Below are 20,889 nucleotides of genomic sequence, written 5' to 3' on the forward strand. Positions count from 1 at the left end.
TTGCATTTTCATAATATTCTGGGTTTATTATTTTTCATTTTATTTTATTTTGTTATTATTTATTTACCTTATACTTTTCTACACCCAGAAGTATCAAGTGAACTGACTGCATAAGAAAGACAAGTTTTTTCCACAAACCACAATCTCTATTTTCTTCCAATATTATTGTTGCATATCTCCGTTTCTTTCCTCTTCTTTGGGTAAGAGGTAGGTACTGTATTCGATAGACCAAAGAATTAAAACCAGCAAAATATGCAAATAATGCTTCACAAAAGATATTTCACAAATAAATCCTTTTATGCTAAGATAAAATGTCCATATTATAAAAATTATACTTGAAAAAAACTTATATTCTAGAATTCACCAGCTGTTCAAACTGAGAGCTCTCTACAGGAAAATTAAAGAATAATAATAAAATAATACAATAGAGTGTTATAGACAAGATAATCTAGAATAAGATCAGCCTTTAAGCAAAGAAGTTGAATCTTGTTTTATATACTTTAGTTTTATTGTCTTCATGCTATTTTTCTTTACCTTAACAGCATTACCTAAAATATGCCATTTTGAATTATTTTCTCTGTCTTAAAACTTGATTAAGTGAAAATTTTCTTCCACTGACAGATCATGAAACTGAAATTTTTTGCTGTTGGCTTATGATGAACTTATTTTGCTCACATATCCATGCTGAAAGGTTGACTTCATAAAACCAGGAACATAGGCAGTTTCTAGCTTTGGCTCAAAATCATGCAAGTTTACATCAGAAAAAGTTCAAAGCATTAAGATTTACACATCTGATGTTTTTATTTCTTTTTCCTTTTTTTTTTTTTTTTTTGATAATGATCTCTTAACTCTCAGGTGAAGAAAAGACAGGCTTTTACCTGCAGTACGTTCTTAAGATGAATTTTCCTAATGCACTGTAGGCTCCAGATAAGTAAGTATTTTATTGTTTTATTGTAGTCTTATAAAATGTGACTCCCTAGGAAAAAAACCTAAAAACTCAAAAAAAAAAAAAAATAGAAAGAACACATGGGATTTTCAAGCCTTGCAGAAATACTTGAGTTTTAATTGTTCAGTAATGCAATCTAAGCAACTTCCTGACATCCCAGGCAAATAGTCTATGGAAGGTTGGGGAAGAAATTCTTGTGGCAAAACACACAACACCCAGGTCTGTAATTTTTTTTTTTTTTTTCTACAGAATTCCTGCTTGTTTGAGTTGCATTGTTTAGTCAGTAGAATTTATTTTACTGCATCTTAAAATCATTATATTTTTTACTTTAAGTTTAATTATTTTCCAATATTTTTTTAAGAAGCACTTAATAGCTTTTGCCAGTATTTACCATCAAAAAATTGCTGTTTTGAATCTAAATGTATTTGAGTATCTGATGTAGGAAATAGCTGACGACAGAGCAGATGTTCATCATGTGCAGTAGGACGCTTGAAGTCAAGTTTCTCTTATATCATGGCAGGTGAACAATTTTAGATAAAATTCAGTAGAGCCAGCTGAGGTGAAATGTATATATTCTTGTACATCTCTCTGAAACAGCAGCTTACAATAGGATGCTTCTTATGAAATAACATTAGTCCTAGGACAGGAAAAGAAGGCTTGGACAGAAGAAAAAGTATTTCAAAGAGTTGAGAACAAAGAGACCTCCATTCTAGAAGGTGCCCAGTTTCAGTAACTGACTTTTCAAATCATGAGTAAATGGAGATCAGTAGAGCTAACAGGGCCCTGTTTGCAGTCTTAGCTGTGAAGACCCAGCTAATTTTCCAGCTAATTATAGCTACCAACACCAAGCAGATCCACTGAGTCCTAATCATTAGATTATTTTGATTAATTTTGATTTCAGAGTATTCTGAGTCCTGCAGAAAAATGAGAGCTCAAATGCTGTCATAACAAATCAGGATGCCAGTTTCTATCAGCCTTAGTACAAAGGGATGTAATCGAGAAACTCAGTTAGCTTTGTGTTGCAAGTTTTCAAAGAAGATACATCATTCCCATCTAAAGCTATTGTTGTTCCACCAGTACTTGTTATCTAAGTTGGCAAAGTCTTATTAGAAGGCAAGGATCTGATATAAAACATACTAAGGTTACTGTGCTTGTCCCCACTAATTTCAACAAGCTGCAAAAAAAAAAAAAAAAAAAAAAAAAAAAAAAAAAAAAAAAACCAAAAAAAAAAACCCCCCAAAAAAAACCCAACAAAAAACCTTAGAATGTATTTGGCTAAATTTGTAATCTGAAAGGGACAGATCATTAATCTTGGGATCTCTGAATCACATGATATCTTAAGGTCAAATTTCATTCCTAGAGGTCTTAGTTTGAAATTGAAGTCTACAGCTTTTTTTTGGTAAATTGTCTTTACAAAGAGTTTTTATGTCTCTTGTTCATTTGTTCTATCAGAAGTGACATAGAGTTTGCCTAGGCTCATTACTGAAGCTTGTGCTGTCTTAATAACCTTTCTCACAGTTCTTCCTCAGTCTTTTCCTTAAAGGACAGAAAACAAATTTGCAAAGACAATGCCTCATTAATCAGATTGATTCTATGTTATTAATGACTGTTAACCACAAAGCAAGAAAAGAGAAATATATTCCCTCAAATATTTTGCTTCCTTCCAGAGACCTTTTGAAAGTTATTTCTAACATAAAAGTGTTCAAGCTCATAACAAATATAATTTAATTCTAATTTAATATCATTTTAGATCAAAGTTCCTACAAAACAATAACATGATTTTACTACAGTAAATGGCTTGTGTTTCTGCTACATTCATTTTCCATTTATTTGCTTCTGATTTTAATATGGCACAAGCTACTGATTGTTCAATGAAACACAAAATGCTATTCCAGTCAGAGTTCACTTGCCCTATGTATGAAAAAATTAAAACCTTTTAAATACTTTGTGAAAATGGCATCTTCCTTTCCTCACCAATTCCTGAATGCAATAACAAAAAATCTTTACTTCATAGTCATGTTTTGTATCACATTATTAGAAACCTGTCAAAGAAATTAGGACATGGAATTCTGATAATGTTAAATCTGGCAAGTAAGAGCATCACCAAATTCAGATATTATTGCTAAAGAAGGGGAACACAATAACTTCCACACAAATATATTAGATATCTGTCTATCTGCTAGAGTCCCCATGGTAATTAAAACTCAAGAAGACTCACTGTTAAAGTACTTGATAACCTCAGTGTGTCAGGATGCACTCATAGGAAACTCTTAAACCTCCTTTAAGAAATGAAGAACACAATTTGCATTAGTAGGCTCTTTATACTCCTTCATTCATTTGTCCACAGTCTGACTTTTAGTCAGAGATTAGAGCTTTATCATATGGGTATTATTGGGAATGGTCCCAAATCCTTATCAGAGCTTTTTAGTAGCATACTCTTCAATCCTTCCTCACATAGGAATAAGCAAGAAAAAGCAGAGAACTTCTGCCTGCAGATTACTGGAAAAAAGATTGGAAAATATTAATGGAAAAAATAGTACCGAATTCTATGAAGTATGCAAGGTTTTAATATGATGGATGGCAAAGAAGTGGATTTTTAATGAGAGAGAAGAAGTTTTCTGAAAAGTAAAAAAAAAAAATGCTATAGGGCTTTGCATCAACAAATATGAAAAATCTTGCATGGATTTAAAAAAGAAGTCTGCCTTTTCATTTAAAATCATAGGAAAGAAAGCTGACAGGACACGTGATGTGAGAGTAAAAGCGTTATTGACTGTGAGATGCAGATCACAGAGGGAGAGGGGTAAAAGACAAAATAAATGGAAGTTTTACCCTGATAGATTGGCTAGTTGCCTATATTCTATATATGAATAAATAAATTGTGTGAAAAGAAGTGTTAGTCTGAATTGCATATCCGTGTTAGAGCGATATGTTATCTTTCGGTTTTAAAATATGGCTTACCCTTCAGGATATATTTTTAGGATTATTTAATCAAAGTTTAGTTAAAGCTTGATGGCAACTGCAAATAGAGAAAAAAAGGAACAGAGAATTATAATTAAAACACTTTGGAAAAAAAGGCAACGTTCCAAGTAAATAAAGATAGCCTTAGAGGAGTTGGTTGGGAAATGGAGTGGTGTTTATTTAGCAGAGCATAACTGTTGTGAGGACTGATGTGAGCAGTGGACAGGAGGGAACTCCAGTATTTTGGTGTCAGACAGAGAAGACACTGCAGGCAACAGGAACTGAATTTAATTGCATACAGGTAACTGAGATCACACTGATCAATGCCATATTTTAGGAGAGTGGTAAACAGCTCCATAAAGGATGATACCTGCATATTTTTGTACTCTAAAGGGTGAGTCCTACATTTTTCCATGTATTCACATCCCAGTGTAAAGAGAAGTCAATGTGAAAGTAGAGACCACAAGTGGCATCAACAAAGGTTTATAGAGAAAATTATATATATTTGTGTTAAAACAATCCCCAAGATATATCCTTTCTGGGCAGCATGAAAGAAAACATCTGTTTCAGAGAGCACGAAAGCTCTGTGCTCAGATAATGTTCAATCTTTTATGCGCAATTTGGTATTTTATTCATATTATGGGACATTTTTAGTGGTACCTCACATAAACTGTGCCTCCCTTGTGGAATCTCACATTGGGGTAGGTTATTGGAAGCCAACAGCCATTACAGTGGTAATTTCAGCTGGGACAGAGTAATGGCACAACATTATGAACCAATAACGGGATGCTAATGTTTGTAGTATGTTCTTGCAGTGCATAATAATGAAGGGGAAGTAAAAATTTAGAATCAATCCTTAATTAGGCAGATGACTTTCTGATTCTGACAAACACTGCAACTTGCCCAGAACTTCAGCACAGACTCACAGTGTGGCAGCATTTCTGCCCTAGGATGCCCAGGTCCCTACCAAGCAGTATTGCAGGATCTGTTTGCTTTAGCTTTTACCACCTGAGCCTCTAAGCCACCTGAGCCTCTAAGCAGCTTTTTCAATCCCTTAGATTTTCATACAGTTTTATTCCTGTAGTGGCAGTGATCTTATGCCATTTGGCAGCACTCACTGCTGTGGTGAACACATGTCATGATTTCAGCAGACGAGAATGGCAGTGAAAAAGAAAAATGCTGGCATTTGGGGAGCAGTCAGCTTACTTTCGATCAGTGTGAGGAAAGAGACACTTAATGATGTTTCAGACACTAATGAAAATTATTTCAGCATATCCTCTAAAGTTTCACATAGAAAAGGTTGAGAACCTTCCCAGAATAATTCATAACAGGACACCTTGTGTTTGTGCAGGGGCCGGGGGGGGAGTATGGTGGGGGCATTGTTTAAATCAGCTTCTTGCATTATATCCAGTGTCAATGTCAATGACAAGGATGCTATGAATGCAACTCTTTTTGCCTCCAGTAAAGCATGAATATTGTACTTTAGCCATATGTGGGTGAGGAAATGATAAAATAAACAAACATATGGAATGATTAAGCCTGCCACAGTACTTACAGACTGGCCCAAATCCCCTTCTGCTGCTCCATGGCTTCCATCAGCATTTACAGCAGTAAATGGGGAGTGAAGCTGGGCTCCTCAAAGCAGAGCTGCAGTACTTTTTTTATTTGTTTGTTTGTTTGTAAATATTATTTCTGTTAGTAGTTCTGTTTTAATAAGTTATTTTTGATTTGGAAATTTTTTTTGGTTATAAGAACCTTGCATAAGACTTCTGTGTGTGTTCCCAGGTTCAGCTATACCAGCTTCATAGTCCATTGAACTGAAGGTCCCTGCTTTTAGAGATATGGTGTTAGGTTAGGAAACTCTAAAAAAATATCTAGAAAACATTAAAATCTGAAGATCAGAAACACTCTGCATGGAGCATGTTCATCAGTCCATGTCTTCAAGCACCTGTGACAGTCAACTGACTGCGTGCCAGGCCAGCATGCACAGCACAAAAGAGACAGGATTTAAATGAGGCAGGAAAGCAGAGCAGCCAAAGGAAAGCTGTCCATTTGGCATTTTCTGATTTATATGCTTATATTGGGAACTCCTTCATTTACAATGTTATTTGAAGCTCCCCTACTGAAGCCCCTGGGTCTTCCTAGAAATGAATGGAAATACATTTAAAATGGTAATCTTCATTGGCTAGGAGTTATTAAATAAATTATCTGTATTTTCTATAGATAGGCATATTCTTTCAGAACACACATTGATTATCAATCCTTCCAATTTGGTATTTGCTGCCTGCTCACAGGTCAGGTCAACAAATACAATTTTTTATGTCCCATCATGATTTTAGGTCATCTAATTTAGGGCAAATAGGAAGTTGCCAGAAATTTAAGCAATTCCAGGTCAATTCATTAAGTTTTATAATTCTTCTGAAGTTTAAATTAACACTTTTCTGCTGAATTACAACTCTAATTAATTATCTTCGATGTTACTCATCAAAAGGACTCCTCTTCTCCAATCTTAACCTGCTAATAAATGTCAGTGTTTATGAAGAGAAAGGTGCCAGATTCTCATTTGCACTAAGGCTCTTCACAAGGAATGACAGTAAAAGAGGGAGAATAGGAGTGTAAGATGCTCTGTCTCCAGTTTTAAAAACCTCTCCCTATTGACAAAGAGCTGTTCTCACAGTGTCCAAATGTGCAAAGATATAAGATTTTATGAGTAGAGAAGCAAACAAGCAGTGAATGACAAATGCTGTTTTTAGGATTTAGAACTCATTACATGTATATATACTATATCTTGTTTGCTAAACTGTTCAGTTATTACAATAGGAATAAGTTTTTTTGTCAATAACCTTAGGGACATGCCTAATGCTCTTCCTGTTGATAAGACTTTTTAAGGCCTGTATTTTTTCTTCTACCAGCTCCACTGCTTTTAAAAGTCAGTCTCAGCAGTTACATAAATTGAAGGGGAGAGGGGCAGAGAAGCGGCTTTGGTTTTTTTTCGTTTCTCTGACAAACAGGTATTTCCAGAAGCATGCTGACATTTTATCATCCTCTGGACTATTGTATCCTGGAAGAAGGGCTATATTTTGTGGATGATTGCTTCCAATACACAGAGCTTCATTGCTGTCCTGTATTAGTTGAAGCACATAACCTATTTGTTCCAAACAAAATTATTATGAGCTGTTTCAAATGCAAGGAAGTAGAAATGAGCAGTAAGCAGAATTGTCCAAGGCAGATATTTGCACAGCTTCTGTTCCTCAACCTGAAAAATATAGAAAACTTACAGGAAAGAAGTTACTTTTAATCAACCACAACTGTAATGACAGAGACATCGTTGTTGCTCCTGCATTTTTGTGAATATTCCTTTATATTTTTTTATTACTTTAGTATTCCAGTCTTATTTCTCTTCCTAAGAACATACCTAGTTGAACAGCTGCTATATGCAAATCCACTGTTGGGAACCCTGGTGGCTTCCTGGGGAAGAGCAGTGGGAATGGGCAGCAAGGACTTGTCCCCCATCCCAGCAGAGCAACCAGGGCACAGGGACAGCCCCAGCCCTGTCCAGTGTGCACCTCCCTGGGGATGGAGATGGACAGAGGCCAGGGCATCAGTCCACAGAGGGGGATTTATAAAGAGGCAGACTGGCAGCTTTGCTTACAATCCACATATCCTAAACTTCTATCAAACTGTAACTCACCTGCTGCCCAAACCTTCAGATATCTATCCATCCATCATCACCTACCTACCCAAATGCTGCAACCTGAGTACACACCAAACAGTCACACCCCAGGTCTTGCAGACAGGAACCATCCCCAGCTCATCCAGAAGAACATCTGAACAGTGACATCTGTCACATCCTGGAACTGCTTTGCTGCTCTGGATTTCCCTGAAAGCATACTTTTTTAATTTTTCTTTTTAATAAGGTGAATGAAGCAGCTATTATGCTGCCAGGGGTGGCTCAGTTAGTGAGACTGGAGCTGAACAGCTGTTTTCCATGATGAATCCATGTCCAATTGCAATGCAATTGGTCAAAAGGTAGCTGGTGAAGAAACCACTATGAGCCTCTGGGAAAGGAGGGGAAAGGCGAGGTCTGTGCTGGAAAGCAGTAAACAGTTCTGTGAAAGGGTGGATTAATAAGGGAGAAAGTTTTCTGGACCAGAAAAGCCTGGCAGAACTCAGAAATGCCTCTCTTCCTTTCCCTACTATTCAACTTTATTTCCTTTGGAAGGCATATTTCTATCTTCCACAGCTTTTAAGGGAAGAAATCACTGTTTCCCATTCCACCCTCCTCATTGCCTTACTGAGCAGCCACTGCTTTTTTTCATGGCCTTGACTCCAGTCTAAGCTTCTTTTTGCAGCCTCTCACAAATGGCCAAGAGGTGATCCTGGCCTCCCCACAGTGAATATGACGATGATCCCCACCTCAGCCTAAGAAAATCATGATCACTGAGCACACTGTGCCTGCTTCTGCTCCCTGCAGGATCCTCCTCAGCCTGTCTCACGCAGGCATTGTGGTGGGAGGCGAGAGCCTGGACCCGGCTGGTGCAGGGGCTGTAAGCTCTCTCATCCTGCAGCTCTGTTCCTGTAAGTTCAGGAAAAGCCAAGATCAGTTTATTGCCATCATCACCTGGCCTCTGCTTGGCAAGGGGCCCATATTTGCAGGTTCCTGTGTCTGCTTGGATATTGTTTAAGGCTTCTCCTCTGGGGCACCATTGTATTTTGGGGGTTCATTGCATGGTTGACATAAGTTGCTGTGTGATCTTTTGCTGTTCTCTCCACACTTCCCACTAGCTCTGTCTTATTTTTATTCAAGGAGAGACAAAGTTGGCTTCCAGCCCAGATTTGCAGCTGGTGTCTCTAGAAGAAAGCTTACAGAGGGGAAAAAAACCCCAAAAACCAGTAAACAAATAACCTAAATTCCATGCTGAATCTGCAGATTATGCAGTTGGATTCATCCAGCCTTATAGGATGTAAGAGGTAAAGAGACACTGAGAGGAGGTAAAGGCTATAAGTGCTTTCTCCTATGATGGGAAGAGCAGCAGTAGTCGCTCTCTCTCCTCCAGTGGTGTCCAATAAACTGAGGATCCCAGGTGGGAGCAATGATTTTAGCAATGCTGTGCAGTACAGGAGATACAGCCTGTCAAATGAGAAAGAAAATAGGAATTTGCTGTGATGGCTTAGAGAAAATACACTCTGCCACTGACAGAAAATATCCCTACTGCCAGAAATGGTTCTCTCTTTCAAAAAACTTTCAAAAAAAAGTAGCTCATATTCCCACCTGACTTGCATACAGAACAGCACAGCACAGAAGGTACAGATAGGGTTATTCTTCAAAGAGGAGAATGCACCTTTTGTACCATGCAGCACTGCACTGGGGTAAAATAAATGGACTTGCAATGTTAAATGTTGAAACAATTAATGGCAGTGATGGGTCAGCAAATTGTTTCAGACAAGTGCCTTCTGCGGAGTCTGGGCAGCATCTTTTCAGGTTTTCCTTTGAGAAACTTTGGGTGGAACATCTATTACAAAGAGCAGAAAATTGCACCTCCAGCCACCTATCCCAGTACTTCTGCCTGATGAATGGATTTGGAGAATTCAGCTGTGTGGCACTAAGATGGAGAGACTTTGCCTTGAAGCTCTGGAAATGTCTGGGTCTCCATTCTTACAGGTAAATGAGCTTTTATGTTCCTTTTTAGAATTGTTTAACCAGTCATTCTGAGGAACATGGTGCTCTTCCATCTACTCGTCTTCCATGAGATAAGATTCCCTGGCTACCAGCAGCATCAGAATGTTGCTCTGTGCTGCTAGCACTTGAACAGATGGTAAACTTAAGGGTTCAATTTTAAGGCATTAATCTTGCAGTTGGTTAGCCATGGAAAAGAACCCAATTGATATGAACAGACCTTTGACAAAGCACAGGATCTTACTCAAACATTAGGCTGTAGGGCCAAGGCCTGTGAGGAAACACCCTCAGCCATTCAGGAGCTTTCCCGTCTAGTGGCACAAGATAAAACTTCTCAGGTACCACACACCAACCAGAATCTTCTGCAGGGGAACTGATTATACATGAGAACTTTTTTTTTTTTATTTTGCATGCTCATTATATGATTTCTAAGTTAGTTGATCACGCAGTTGACGAGCAAACAATAGAGCAAAGTAATTTGATAAATCTTACAAATATGAAGGTGTCAAAAAGGAAGATGGGTAATCAGGAAGATTTGGTTCAGAAAAAGCATGCTCCAGACATGACTTGATTTAATTCACAGCGGGTTTCATTGACGTAAAAACAAAAGAATATGAAGAGATTGTGACATACTGTAATAAAATTTAAACAGAAGCATTCTAAGGAATACCAGTAGAATCTCTTTGCATTTATGTTGCATTCATTTCAATGGTCCCAGTTCTTGCTTTGCCATGTTCAATTGTCTTGGGACAGGAGACAAGTCTTATGCTTAACTGTTCAGCATTAAACATGCAGCTCATGCAGAATAAATATAAAAGTAAATCATGACAGGGATTTAATATTCTGGGATATTAAGTAAATCAGAACACACCTACTACATAGTTATTCTTATTGAATTTCTGTGGATGACTGAGGAGCCTGAAGAAAATGACACATCTTCAGACCTGCGAGAAAGCATCAACTGGATAATCCTGTAAGCATGGGACATCTTAAGACCTTGGTGTCTTACCAGTTTAAAAGAATCCTTTGATCATTTAATGGTTACAGTAAATATAAGATATAATTCCGGACACGGGCCCTGAATGATATTGCAGTGTTGCTGAAATTTTCTGCCATCAAGATCATGATGGGATGTAGCACACATCCAAAAAATATGTTTGTGGGAGTAATATGATCCATGAATTTACAGCTATGCTTCCTAAGGTGGAGCATTGATGAGGTTCTGGAGATGAGGCGCTTGATGGCTGCTATGAATTCAAGTAGGATCTCAGCTCCTGAGCACCAGCTGGAAACAACTCATTGATTTGGGAGCCTCAGTTCCCAGAATGGCCATCAGCAGATCATCAAGGTAATCATGTGGGGATGATGAATTTAAAGCACATAAAGATCACATTGATCCCCAGGTACTTGAAGATGGGTGGAAACCACTCAAATCACTTTCAAAGCCATGGAGAAGTTGTTTTTTTTATTAATTCTATTATTGATTTAATTTCCCTCTCTTTCCTCCATGACAGTTTCACTGTGTGTGAAGACATACAGAGGGGCACAGAAGACTTTGGAAAACTTCTGTAGCTTTTCAGAAACACTGATTTACAGCTAATTTATTGAAAGCTTGTATGTGTAAGGGTTCTTCTTGCTTCTGTAGCTGACAGAGCAGCATCATTACTTGCCACCTGCTGAGATGCCTATCACAGATTGACTCAGACAATTGCTGTTTACCACTGTCTGGGATTAAGACAGATTCACAACAAGTATTATAATATAGCTCTTGTCAGACAAACTTGATTCATTATTCCTTTCAAATGCACTAAAGAATTAGTGGAAGAAAGGAATGGGACAGCATAATAATTCCTGATTTCAATGTCAAGAAAGCTTACTTGTAAAATTAATTCAAATTGATTTGGAGTGGAAGTAGGAAGCAGTGGTAAAGATGATGATCAGTCTTATTGAGATGAGGGGAAGGGCATAGGGATCACTGCAGAGATAACATGAGTTTTTCAGAAATAACAGAAAAAAAGAGTTACATGCTCAAGTCCTAGTAAATGCCATAGGGAATTTGAGATTTCTTTGTGCCTTCAAAGATCTCTTTCATATGTTTTGCTTGCCATCTTCTCAAAGCTAAAGTAAATGGAATGTTCATGAAATTCGATTTTAAAAAAAAGGACTCAAAAGTATTTAGAAACATAGAGAAAAGTAAAATATGAATGAACATTTGAATAAAGCAGCCTGGTTAGAAATAATTGAAAATCTGGGCTGCATATTTCCAAGAAAAAGCAATGGGGGGAAAAATGAAAGAAAAAAGGTGACATAATTTGCAATATAAAAGCAATTAATAATTCTATATATGGAAACACCTGACCACATTGCAGGAAAGGAATAATCTTTTTTCCCTACCTCTGTCCTTCCATTACTGACCAAAACTAGAATATGTGCATCCTCTTTCCCAAAATACTCTTGAACAGTTGGAAGAAGCTCAAGAAGAGTCATGAGACATATTTGAAACAACAGTCCTTAAATTGCCACGGAAGCTTCGGGTAACTGTCCACATGAATTTAGTGACTTAAGTGACAAAAACAGAAGTCAAGCCTACCTTTCCATCAGAGAGCAAGAAGGCACTCTTAAATTTTTCCATGAGGACATTCAGGACTGGCATTATAAAACCTGTGAAAGAGCAACTTTTTTCCTGAAGACTGGACTTAGTTCTGCAAGATGGTGAAAGCAATCTTGCCCTTGCCAAAGGATACACAAGGGCCCCTCATCCCTCCCATACAGAGACTGAAGCATCATGTGACATGTCCTGCAGGGGCTGGGTCTTTTAATCCTTTGGGATGCCTCCAAATCCACAGTGGAATGGAGGACTACTCTTACCCCTATTTTCTTTAAGCTCATTTCTTGACTGTGTGACAGGCGTTCAATCATTCAGCAGTCACCTAAACTGCTCGTGTCAGAAGCTTACTAATGTAATTTAAATCAGGGATAGGTATAAATCAGAACAATTCAGGGCCACACTGTCAGTGACTATTTTGTGCTGCATTGAATCAAATGCTACCTTCAACAGAAATGACACCATATGAAACACACAATTCACCTAAATAGGTAGAGAAACAGGGAATAAAGCTTTTAAGGGTCATTGATTGATAGTTTTCACAATTCCTTCTAGGACAAACTAGCGATCCAGTAGGGATGAAAAATATTCTATCAGGTGTTGCCTGCTCTCAAAACTTTACATTTACTATGTACAATATATATTTATGAAGACAACAATCTTTCAGTAATATATAAGGAGAAATCTAAGTTTCTCCATTATCAATTGATTGATGTTAAAATAATGAATTGCATGCATGCTGAGCAGATAAGAGGTAAGTGATAGTATTTCAGAATTAAATGTTGCTTTGGAATCTGGAAAGATTATTTATTGCATATTTATAATTTCCATTCTTTTTATGTAAATTTAATTTACTTCTTGTTACTGGTACTCATCTGTTCTGGGGTAACTGCTTGCTAAAAATTACACTGCACTGTAATTGAAACACCTAACATGCTTGCTGCTAGGACTTCATCTAATATGTCTATGAAGGATTATATGAACTAGGGTCTTAGAACGAATTCCATCAAGCTATTTCTATATTTCCCTTTTATGTATATAAAATAACATAAAGTAACATTAACATGGTGAAGAAACAGACATTTCAATAGACAATGCCACATAGGGCCATGGATATTCCCACTATATCCATCTGGTCAATTACTGTTTTTCGTAATTCCTTTTCCTTATTACCTGAGGCAAAGAGATGGCCCAGTAAGAACAGGAAGAGTCCTTATGGGAGGAGAAAATTCTCAAATACTTTTTTTGTTATATTCATCACTAACTGTATTGATTCCATTTGTGCTTTTCCCCAGTGTGCCTTACACAACCTAATTGCCTGCAGCTGAGGATTGCCAGGGTGCCAGGCTCCAAACAGATGGGAACACAGTCGGAGCTGTTTCTCTTCTGGGCACCATTTGTACTCTCTTTTCTCAGCACCCCACTTCATGCTGTCACAAGACCAATTTCAAAGAAGGAAGACTTTGCTAAAGGAGGAGAGATTGCCATCTTCTGCTATGGTTCTACACATCAGAATACTGGGATTTGGTCCCACTGAATGGCTGTTTTCTGTGCGAACAGTAATAATCCACCAGAATAAAACAAGAATCCCACTTCAGATAGTGATGTAAGGTGTTCTGGTATGAAGGCAAGTACCCACTATAGCAGCCTGCAACAAGCTATATATCCCCATGAATGAGTGGATGGTGTGAGGAAAAGCTCTCCCAGCTTTTACCTGCACCTGCCTTGTGCAGCCCAGCACCACCATCTCTGAACTGGGATGTCCAGTTTAGCTGCAGTACCATCACACAGCAGGTGTAGGTGGCCAAAGAACACTGACAGCAGCAGTGGTTCATTAATCAGTGAAAAATGACTTTGTGGCTTGTTTCAATGGAGGACTGGTCTTTGCTGAAGGAATGTGCCACCTGACAGTCTGAAACAAATCACAAGTTGCAGGGCAATGTGACTGTGCCTTCCAGCTTGTGCTTTATGGCATCGTCTTGGTAGCAGTGCTGAAGTTATTCGAACCAGTAACACTGCCAGTGTGTAGAGCTTCCCTCACCAGTTTCCAGTGTAGTCTAGTCTCTTCTGAATTTGAATATGTGTCTTCAGGCAAGGAATAGATAAGCTCTCAAATAAAAGTGACTGTGAAGTCCATGGTAACAATGAAAAAGAGAGGGGCAGAGTGGAAAACATCAAGCAGGATGAAAACCTCTTCTAGATAACAGATCCTGGAAAATGAGAAACTACTTGCTTGCCTCTAATATATTAGCTGAAGTAATGTGTGAATGTTATTTTTATGATGAGCCACATGAGTGGTGCAATCCTGCAGAAACCTGAAGATTTCTTGATAAATTCTGAGCATCCCAAAGAGCCTGGTTCAGTTCATGAGTCACTTGTAAAAGGAACTCAATATTGCCCTCTTGTTACTAATTTGGGTTTTCCACCTCCAGTAGGAAGTATATTTTTAAATATCATTACTTGAACAAAGACAACATTAGCAAGTCAAACTATATTGTGTAAGAACCATTTTTTTACAGGAGACCATAAAATTATGCATTTTATGCAATTTATCATATTGTATTAATTCAAAGGAAATCAAAGTGAATTCTAAAATTCTATTTTAGAATTCATTTCAATTATTCTAATACTTAAGCATTTTTGTTAATGCAATAATCCTTCAGTAATAGACTAGTCAAGCATGTCATTCTGAGCTTTGTTCACACCTTTTCAAGGGTAATCATCACTGTATGGCAAAACTATCTCTAGTCCCCATCATTCAGTTAGAACAATAACTGGTGTATGTAACATCTATGATGTTACACTTCTTGATTCACTCGCTTATCTAGTGAATAAATATGAACAACAATAACTATTCTAATCATATTCTAATTCATTACTCTCATGAAGTATTAGCTTAAATGGGAGATTACTTATAAAGGAAGATTTTATTTTTATCTGTTTCAAATTTTAATCTAGACTATATCTTTCCGTATTTCTGAACATGTCAAATATTAAGAATTAAGCTCATGGGAAAAACATAATGGGATATATATTCCATGTTGAATTCTCATTAAGACCATAATGTAAGGAATTGTGTTGATTTAGAAAGAAAATCTGCAGAAGCAAGAACTCTATTGCTTTCCTTCCAGAAATGTCCTTGCTGAATTTACATGTTAAATTACTTCTTTGTATGTTTTCCTTATTTAAATTTAAAAATAAATTTTATCAAAGCAATTATCACTTAAACCTACCACTAAATTGTTCACTGAAACCTAGCTAGTCTTTAATTATACTGAACCAAATTCGCACCCATCTTTGAAAAGGATGGAAATGAGGACCCTAAGAACTACTGACCTGTCAGCCTCACCTGTGTATCTGGGAAGATCATGGAACAGATCCTCTTAAAAGCTGTATTATGGCAGACAGCCAGCACAGCTTCACCAAGGAAAAGTCCTGCCTGACAATCCAGTGGTCTTCTATGATGGAGTGACTGCATCAGTGGACAGGGAAGAGCTACAGAATTATCTGTACTTATGTAAGGCCTTTGACACAATCCCCACAACGTCCTCCCCTCTGACCTGGAGAGACACAGATATGATAATTAGAAAATACAAGATTATAAGAAAGATGCAGACAAACATTTAGTAGGGCCTGTTGTGAAAGGAAAAGGCTTAATGGTTTTAAACTAAGAAGATAGATTCTGACTAGTTATGAGTAAGATATTTCTTATGATGAGAGTGGTGAGACTCCGGAAGAGGTTTCCCAGCAACCTGATTTAGTTGAAGATGTCTGTGATCATTGCAGGAGGGTTGGACTAGATGACCTTTGAAAGGTTCCTTCCAACCCAAATTATTATTATAATTGAGGATTTACCAATATCAGTATTTGGATTTTTGTTGGTTATTTTGTTTTGTTTTGTTTTGGTTTTTTGTTTTTTTTTTCAGAAGAACATTATCTTCATAAGCTTCAAACAGAGTGGATATTTAATGTGCTGACTGCATCTGCTAAAACCCAATAAAAGGCACAGATTCCCATGGTAGACTATTCCAGTGTGTAATAAAGTGAATAGCTGAAAAGAAGAGAATAAGAAGACTAAAATAAAAAGAATGAAAAAATCTTATTTCTAAAATGAAACAAGAAAAAGTAGCTATCATGGGAACATAAGAAGAATGTAAGACAATACAAAACAATCCAAGTGCTTCTAATTTACAATTCTCTCGTAACACCTGGGAGCTTCCAACCAACCCTAGCCATCTCAACATCCACAAAATCCCATTCCACTGAATGTCTCAGCTTGTGTTCTCCCTAATTGTCTGAAAACTGTATAATAATAACTATATAGATAGGGTTGGAGCTCTACCTGGGTGAACTGGATGAAAAGTGTGACAGGAATTAGAGAATACAACTGAGGGATTCTCATGGCCTGTGGTTCCTCCCCTCTCTCTGACCACAACACATTAGAATTTTTCACTCTGAATGAAGGACAGTGTACACTGTCTAATTCCAAAATCAAATCACTTTGTCTTAAGATGCTACTGTGGTTACCAAGTAGCAGTAATGTCATTCATCTGCCACATCACTCACATGCCTCATGAACACATGGAAAGTGATTAAGGTTATCAAAAATCTCACAGTACTCATATATGAAAAATACATATCAACATAGTACTCTGTTCTCCTCAAGAATGAATCAATATGTTTTGAGAAATTTTAGGCAGTATAATAAAAGAAAAAAAAAAAGCTCCTAAAAATATTTATATACTGACAAAACCAATAGACAGATCAAAAAATCACCTAAGCATTCCTCAGGCAGTTACTTCCTGGAATACTGAGAATAACTAGGAAGGCAAAACAAGCCTTCAAATTCAACCAGGTTTACTAGGAATGTTCAAGATGCTGTCTGCATCTAAAATGTATAATCCCAGGTGGAAAAAAGATCTCAGTATTAGGGTAATTTTGGAGTAAGTAAAACTAGAACTGTATTCCCTGGAGGATAAGTGATGATTAAACAGTTGGAAGTTTCATCAGGTAAAGAATAGGAAGATTAGAAAAGATAGAAAGTAAATGCTAAAGTTTTCTAAGAAGCATTAAACTTTCAAAGGAAAGAATGAGTCTTTTGGACCAGGAAGAAGCAAGGAAGGAACATAAAGGCAAACCTGAGATGCCAAATGATCTCATACTGTCTGTATCAGTTCTGACTAGACTTATCCCAGGTATGGTCCTTCAAGCTATTGAAATGTAGTCAAAATATGCTGAAGCCAACTAACTATCTGAATAGGAGAAAATCTAGCTCTAGATAGGTTAAGGAAAGAATTGGTGAATGAAATTGCTTCTAAAAAACTCTTAGAAGTTTTTGAAAGTGGCCTTTTAGAGGACTAAAAAGTAATACAGGTATCAGGATTAACCCTGGAAATTAGAATACAAGAAGTCCTCTTTACTTTAGCTAAAACCATTTAAAAACCATAAACCATTTTAGCTAAACCATTTAAAATTACCATAAGATGTAAAACATCTCTTCTGACACAAGTGTGCAGTTAGTGCTATAGAACATGTATGGAGATTAACCCTTCTAAATGTGGATGTGTATATTTGTGTGCTCACAGTAATAATTTGAAATCTGTAAGAACTCAGCAGCTCTTTTGTGAACTCCAGCAGTCCTTACCCATTTCAGCTGTGGCTGTCTGAACCACAGTTGTCTTTTTGTTGTTCCTGTAATGAGAAAGGGATTTATTTTCCTGTATCTGAGCTGAGATAACAGGTTTGCCATACAGAGCTGACTATTCACAGAAACTTTTCATTTGTAAATGTAGAACACACACTCTGCTGTAGTCTTTTAAATTTTCTATTTCTAAGCTGATTTTTGTGAACTTGTCAAACTGGAACTGCTTTCCGCTCTGCTAGTAAAACCACTCAATTTTTTAGTTTATCCTGTGCTGCTTCTTAGCATAACTCTCTTTCTCTAAGGGTCTGTATGGCAGTTCCAATTAAACTGCACTACCGTAAATATTTTTTCCCACTCTTGAAATGTTTTTTTTTTTTTTTTTATTTCCAGCAGACTAGTTACGAAAATATTGAACAAAAAGTAAAAACTTGCTTGATTCTATTTAAAAAGGAGAGGCAAAAACAACAGCCAAGAAAATCTACTAGATGGTTCTTTTAATAAATACATTAAAGTCTCTTTTATTTTCCTCCAATTTTAGCGACTAACATAACAAAAACTTTCAGACCATCAAACCAGTTTTCACAATCTGCCATAAATTTGCATTTCACAGAAATAATCCTGACAAGCACTAATAGATGAACGTTGTTGGTGCAATAATAAAACAACATAAGGCATATATACACCATCCTTACATACAGAACACTGTACACACAAAAAAATCACAGATCCCGAACAAAGTAAATTCAATCCCTTAGACATTTTACGTTTATAGGCTTGGTATCAAACAAGTAATTCTCCAAGCAACAGACAACCTCTTGTTCTTGTGTGATTTATTTGTAATATTGTGCTCATGCAAAATAGGTATTTGATTTATTGCATTAACATTGAGAGAATGTTGGGAATTAGTTCCAAAACCAGTTCAATTGAATTTTAAACCCTGTTTGTCTTCACCCTTAGCAAGTCTGAGTCATTTTTAATGGTGACATAAAATGAGGTGTTAACTGATGATTGAGATTTTTATTTGTTACGTTCCAAAATAATAATGAAGCTCAACTGACTGTGGTTCAAAAACCATCTTTCTTGACCATGCAATTTTTTTTTTGTTATTATGAAATGGTTTAGATGAGACATCTTTTGCATTTTTAAAATTTCTATCTTTATATATATATATTTTTAAAGAAAAACATGTACTATCCAACATCCACTGTTCACAGAAAGAAATAAGCAGCAGGAATAGCTCTGGTGGCAGAGTCGGCCAGGAAGAGGACATCAGTAAGAGGCAATGTAGCAAACATCAAATGCCTCAGAGATACGTCAGGAAAGAGTTGATTACTATAACCCATATTTCTGTAAGAGTTCAGACTGCCAGGGACGTTTGCGCTCTGGAAAGTAATCTGGAATGTGGATTTTTTTAAAATCTTGAATACATCTTCTCATTTCTTCCTCAACACTCAGCTTTTCACACACCTTCTTTTTGGAAAGATTTGTTTCTCTGGACTTGCTAATGAGAGTTTGAAAGAGTTCACTGTTCCTGCGTTTGTCTGGTGCTGGCATCCACTGCACCGGGGCCTTCTTAGATGGACGATCCAATGTCAGGGTATTTGGCTGGTGGGCTGTGGATGGCTGAGTGCTGGTGGCATTTTCTTGAGGGGTGCTCGCTTCTGAGTGGCTGTCACAGCTTGAGGTGGACAACTCATTACAGGAAGTCCCACTTTCACTGCCCTTGTCCAAAACTTTGTCGTGCTTCCTTTCTTCATGGTCTTGTTTGGGGGAAACAGTTCGCTGGGGGGGCCCTAATATAAAGCAGGAGAAAAAAAGTGTTAAGCAAGCACTGCTTTACACATAAAACTGATCTGATACCATAAAGAAAAACACGATTCAGAGTCTCAGCTGGCAAAAGTTGGTGTCATTTCCTTGTAGGCAACAAAACTATACCCAACTGGTACACAAATTGAAGGTCTGCTCCTCAAAATTCTCACTCCTAAAAATGTTTACAGCAAGAATAACTTCACTGCCTGCATCAGAATCCAGGTAACGAAGCATGCACGATGCTCACAAATTAGCTGCACTGGAAATCCTTGCACACAAGTTTAAATGAACTAGTTTCCTATTACACTGCAAGAAGTTTATTGTGATAAATTAGATTTGGTTGTATAAGGGAAATACTACTGTACAATTTGCAAGCCCTTCACTTGAATAAAAATATTCCAAGGATTTTGATTTTAATTTTTTTTGGAAGCTCTTAATTCACCTTCCCTGAACAGTCTAAGTCTGCAGAAGGCCTAGACACAAAAAGGAGTATTAAACCTAGGATAACAGAGAGATCGCTCACTGCTGACAGAGGCTTTAAGATTTTGGGTTTTTTTATCCTATAATGATTTCACTGCACTTCTTACTGTCAGTTGTTACCCAGACTTGGTGCAATCTCAGAATTCAGCTGTACACCTCCTGCTGCACAGGCTGGCAGGGAAAAGGAGGTTATGAAGTTAACGGGTGAACAGGCACTCAGCCATGGCAGGGGGAGTGGCCCACCAGCCTCTTGGCAGGCACTGCTCAGCAATTCACATGCCTGAAAATCAGATCTAGGCTCTTATTCCCTCCATATATCATTTTTGCTTTGAAGTCTTATGCAGAATATGATTGTGAAAATTAAGTGGCAGCCACTAAATCTGTACAAGCATTTTCAGTTTTGAAGACTTATTTCAAAATTCCAGCTGCGAAGTGAAATGATGCTATGCTGACATCATATAAATGTCACAATCTTAATTTAGGACACTACCTAAAGATGACAGAAATATCTACGGAGTTTAAGGAGTGTTGGACGGGACCAAAGAGAAAAATTTCAAAGATGTTTAAGGATCTAAATGAAAACATAGAGTGGGGATTTAGTGGCAGTTGTGTGTTTGCTACAAATCCTAAAAGTGTCCAAACAGGTTGGGTATCTAAATATCTTATGAAAACTAGATTATCCCTACAGTATCCCTACAGACACCACCAGCATCGGTTAACTGCCATTGCCAGTACCAAAACTCAGTTGACAGTTCTACCTTGGGTCACTG

The 20,889-nt window shown here is 37.3% G+C and overlaps 1 protein-coding gene across 1 annotated transcript in view; it reads right to left on the bottom strand.

Moving 5' to 3' along the window:
* Positions 1–18,307: 18,307 nt before the first annotated feature.
* Positions 18,308–20,889, bottom strand: part of KCTD8 (potassium channel tetramerization domain containing 8) — an 89,537-nt gene continuing 86,955 nt past the window's right edge. The window contains exon 2 of the mRNA XM_068188970.1: positions 18,308–19,623. Coding sequence (XP_068045071.1) covers positions 19,163–19,623 — 461 coding nt within the window. The 3' untranslated portion in view covers positions 18,308–19,162. The remainder of the gene's footprint in view (positions 19,624–20,889) is intronic.

The sequence above is a fragment of the Anomalospiza imberbis genome, chromosome 4, assembly GCF_031753505.1.
Source record: "Anomalospiza imberbis isolate Cuckoo-Finch-1a 21T00152 chromosome 4, ASM3175350v1, whole genome shotgun sequence".
In the NCBI taxonomy this organism is placed as follows: domain Eukaryota; kingdom Metazoa; phylum Chordata; class Aves; order Passeriformes; family Viduidae; genus Anomalospiza; species Anomalospiza imberbis.